This window comes from Asparagus officinalis, chromosome 7, assembly GCF_001876935.1.
Source record: "Asparagus officinalis chromosome 7, Aspof.V1, whole genome shotgun sequence".
Classification (NCBI taxonomy): domain Eukaryota; kingdom Viridiplantae; phylum Streptophyta; class Magnoliopsida; order Asparagales; family Asparagaceae; genus Asparagus; species Asparagus officinalis.
Window position 1 is genome coordinate 149524084 of NC_033800.1, and position 4566 is coordinate 149528649.

Sequence of the window (4566 nt, forward strand, 5' to 3'; positions counted from 1 at the left end):
CGGACAATAACTTAGAATACATTTTTCCAGCACACAAGACACTCTCTCCTAAAATGGAAAACCGGATATTTTTTCTAAACATTTCCAAGGCACATGATGTTATTTTATATATATCTACAACAATATGAAGGTGGTCGTTGCTGCTACTGAGTCTTCTTGAAATCAAATTTGCCCGTTGGTATTTTCACAGCACTACAAAGACTTAAAGAGGACATAGACTTCTCCGCTTGTTCCGGATCAGCTTTCACTGCTTCGCCTGCAAAACAATTTGCCATGTTAAACAATTTGCACATGTTAAACCAGCAGTTATATAAAGCCCGAAAGTTTCATTGCTACAAATCACACAAAATTCATGCCAGCAGCAGATAACTATTGAAATGTTTACGAAGTTTTTTGTATTTCTTCAGAGCTGACAAAGCAGTACATATGCATTTATTGTCTACTTTTTTGTTAGGAGAAAATTTTCCAGAATAACATAATACTTCACTGAATTTCTGTTCCATAGGAAATACATCTACTTTGTCCATATCTCTAGAGAAAAATGTCTACAACGTTGCTTTATAAATTATCAGGAGTTATCCTTATTCTCCTAATTAGTAATTACTACTCTAAAATTATATTCCTAATTTCGAGCTAGAAAGAAAATACTCCTAAGTTTCCATGGTACTACTCTAAAATTATATTCCTAAGTTTCCTTTGGCTTGGTTTGGTAGGAGGTACAATGAGGGAAGGTAAGGCGAGGTAAGGTTTAATGAGGTGCAAGGAAGGATATACCTTTTGTGGTTCTTATTTGGTTGGAAGGGATTAGTAATAACAATATGAAACTCCAAGTCTCTCCCAACAAAAATAAGAGAAGAAGGATGAGAACAATTTTCCTTATACAATCCCGTAATTTCTTCACTCTGCATATAATGCATGGTTATATCATAAATTATGAAATTTGTTACTATTGGAATTCAAGCATATGCTTTGCATAAATAAAAACTTCCAAAGAAGTTGGTCACCCTGTAATTAGTCGTGATCTACTTTTATCTCAGTAGTAAAGAAGCTAAAATGTTACATTTTTCCGACTATAAGCTAACCAATGTGCAAGAGAGGCATGAATTGAAGAAAAATCCTTCACACATGTGAATTCACAGAAGATGACATAGTATAGAAATAAAAATGGATATCTATTGAATAACTTACCTTTAACTTGGTAAATAAAACACACAGCTAATTATATTTGAGAGGCGTCAATAAGCAATAAGATTTTATTACAAGTACAGGGAGTTTTTAGTCATTTCAGGTATATTTGCACTACTATGTTTCAGATTTCAAAAGAGTGTGCATGAGATTACCTGGGAATAAAGGAAGGTGCCAAGGATGGCGATGGCTGCTCCAAGGGCGTTTACAGGTTGGACAGGCGTGTGGAAGATTATGATGGACGAGACAATGACTGATATCCGCTTCAATGTATTGCCAATACTAAACGTCAAGGGAGAGATTTCATCCAGCGACATGTATGAGACCTGATTGTACAAGTGGTAGAAAATGCTCTGGGCTGCTATCCACCTACCAGATATCAATACATTGTTTCAGAGCCACAAGTTATTGATATGAATCATGATTAAGTAAAATAATGTTAAATGTAAAGACAATTTATGAAGGCCAGTCCAAGTATGATTTTTTTTTATATGATGATCGGTCAAGAAAGTAACATATATTGTGTGTATTTGCATGCCTAAGGACAGAACAGAAAAATTACCAGCAACTACCATCTGTAAAGAAAAACTTGTACTTGACATGGTAGTTGATTCAAACACTCCGACTTAACTAACTCATAGAGCACATATTATATAAAGAAATAAAACAAGCTAATGGTAAACAGGGCAAAAGCTTCAGCTATTTAACAAATAAGTATCTACTACACTCATAACATTTCAGAATGATACCATAAACATAAGATGCATGTGAAAAATTAATATCAATTACTGACATCTGAATGTTCTACCAAAATAATAGCAAAACAAAAAGAGACTCCATAACATGCATGTGGAAATTTAATCTCAATTACTGAGATATGAAAACAGATTTGCAGTGTGTCTTCATCAAAATAAAAGGCAAGACAATTATTTAGCTAACAGGAGATGCTGAAATTTACCAAATGATGTTGGGACCAATCTGTGACATTGCCTTCTCCCAACCAACTGCCCACATCTGGGGACCCTCCACAGCAATTGCAAATGGGGTTAGAATTAGTAAGGACAACATAGAGAGGCAAGCATAATAATTCATCCCGCTAACTGACTTCCCTTTCATCCCTCTTTTTGAGAAAATGTTTCTAAAGACGAATGCAATGTTTGATATCATAGCACCCATAAAACCTACAATGACAACAAACCAAAGCGATTTCACGGGATGTTACAAATGGGAATTCAACTAAAGGACAAAAAAAAAATTTAAAGCACACATTTAAATTATTGCAATGAGCGCTACAAAACAAAGCTAGGGTAAGCAAAAGGACTCCGAAAGATGATCAACGAAGAATAGGGACAATATTGAAAGGAATTCTCCAAAAAGCAAATAGTCCTCCGTCACCATATGTAGAAGCGAATAAAACAACATTTGTTTTGTAAACAAAATTACAAACCATCCATCATGAGTGACACTAGTGCTCCAGAAATCACAGGCAACTCTCAGAAAGTTCCTAAAGATTCTCAACAGATTCACCAAAGATCCACATAGCCAAAAAAAAAAGAATTATCTCTAGGATTCATTTTTCCAACCTACGATGGAATTTATTTATCTTTTCTCAGTTTAGAATTTAATAAACGGAATAAAACATAGTAAAGCATCAATAAAATGTGATTTTTCTCTTTTACCATCAACCTTTCTTCTTAACTGTCATATTAAAACTAATAGCCACTTTTACAGAAGCATTAAAGATAGTTTCCAAGATTGCAAAAAGGCTAGGAGACGAGCATCACCGAGAACCATTTATCCCATTAATTAGACAGTAGCTAAAAAATTCATCTTAAAAAACATGTTTGAAACTTCACAAAGCAGTAAAGATAAAGAAACAATAAAGATAACATGGCTCTTGGTTAGTTTTCACAAGAATATCAACGCCTTATGATGACATAAGCTCTCAATTTCCTAAAAACAGTAAGATAAATAGATAAAGCAAGGAACTTCTTCTAAATTTCAATCATCTGTGCTCCTTACCAGTCATGTTGAAGTTGAGTTCAGTGACTGCAGCTAGGGCGCAACCTCCAATGATGGGCACCAGGGACAAATAAACTGGCAGGGGGAAGGTTTCTCCCAACAAAAACCTAGAAACAAGAACACTAAATGCTGGCTCTCCACTCTTAATAATATGGGTAAATGATACTGCCACCTTCGACATACTCACAGTCGCTGCTACATGTCCAATTGTGTGTGCCACCGCCACCTAGCCAAGAAAAGAACAAGGTTTCCAAGTTTAAAACAAACAAAAAAGAAGTAAAATCTCAGCTGAATTCAGCAATACCTAGATAATGAGGATCTAAAATTACGATTAAAAGGACAAACAGCACTAATTAAACCGATGCAATTGCATCAGGTTTGTAGATAAAACAACCAATCAAGTATAAAATTACCGCATGAAGGACGCCAGAAATAAACCCAAATAAATGATGTTTACAAATTTCTCCAAAAAAATGTTGTTTAAAAACAAGTTATATTATTCTGAATTAAATAAGAATGTTTTTACTGCTTATCCAGGCAGAAAAGTCACTTGATCAAACAATGGTGGAACTTCAAACTACGAAATCCTTAATCGCTCGAGTAATCATACGGTTATTCCTAACAAAAGCGAGAAAAGAATCGTAAAACCCCATCACCCGCTGATTCTCTCTACATCAAATGAGCAGAAAACTCCAAGTCCTGAGCCCACAAAGAGGAAGACCACAGTTTACAACAAAACCACCCAAAAAAAATGAAACTTTTACGTAATCAAAAGAAGACAAATATCTCCCCATCAACAAATTTAGCAACAAAAGTCAGAAGGAAGAAAGAAAAATCTCACCGGAGCAAGAGCTTTCCAGAAGTCAAAATCCACCTTGGGCGCCTCGGCAATCCTAAGCGCCCAAGAGATCAACATCATCAGCGATCCACAAGCAAGCGAAAGCGTCGAAGTCAACCAAGGGTAAGGAAAAGCATTGAGCACCTTCTTGTTGTAGATATTGAACACAACGTTCAACGCCCACCACGTCGCGAAGTAAACCCCTATCTTCACCTTTCTGCGCCGCCGCCGCCGAACCTTCGCCCGCCCCGCGTCGTCGGAGATCGGGGCAAGACTGGTCCGCGTTGAATCGGCCCTTCGTAAGCCCCAACCCTAACTGGAATTTCGTGCTTACCTCGCCCCCAGAGATCCGAAGCCTGAAGTGAGTCAGTTGCAGGGGGCTTTCAAAGGAATTGCGTCTCTTCCGCGAGGGCAGAGCGCGGGCTCGAGGCCGACGAGCCGGGCAGCGCATCGCCTTGGATCGGCCGAGATCGGCGGACGGCGCATTCGGCCGCCGGGAGGGAGCTTTGACTAAGAAATCA

At 37.5% G+C, this 4566-nt stretch overlaps 1 protein-coding gene across 1 annotated transcript; it reads right to left on the minus strand.

Annotated features, from left to right (window-relative positions):
- LOC109848330 (glucose-6-phosphate/phosphate translocator 2, chloroplastic) lies at positions 7–4237 on the minus strand. Its single transcript, XM_020417775.1, has 6 exons — positions 4190–4237; positions 4049–4100; positions 3208–3433; positions 2144–2366; positions 1341–1554; positions 7–256 (listed from the first exon to the last, which is right to left on the minus strand). Exons 3-6 carry the CDS (start codon positions 3386–3388, stop codon positions 245–247), a joined length of 630 nt encoding a protein of 209 aa, XP_020273364.1. The 5' UTR covers positions 3389–3433; positions 4049–4100; positions 4190–4237; the 3' UTR covers positions 7–244.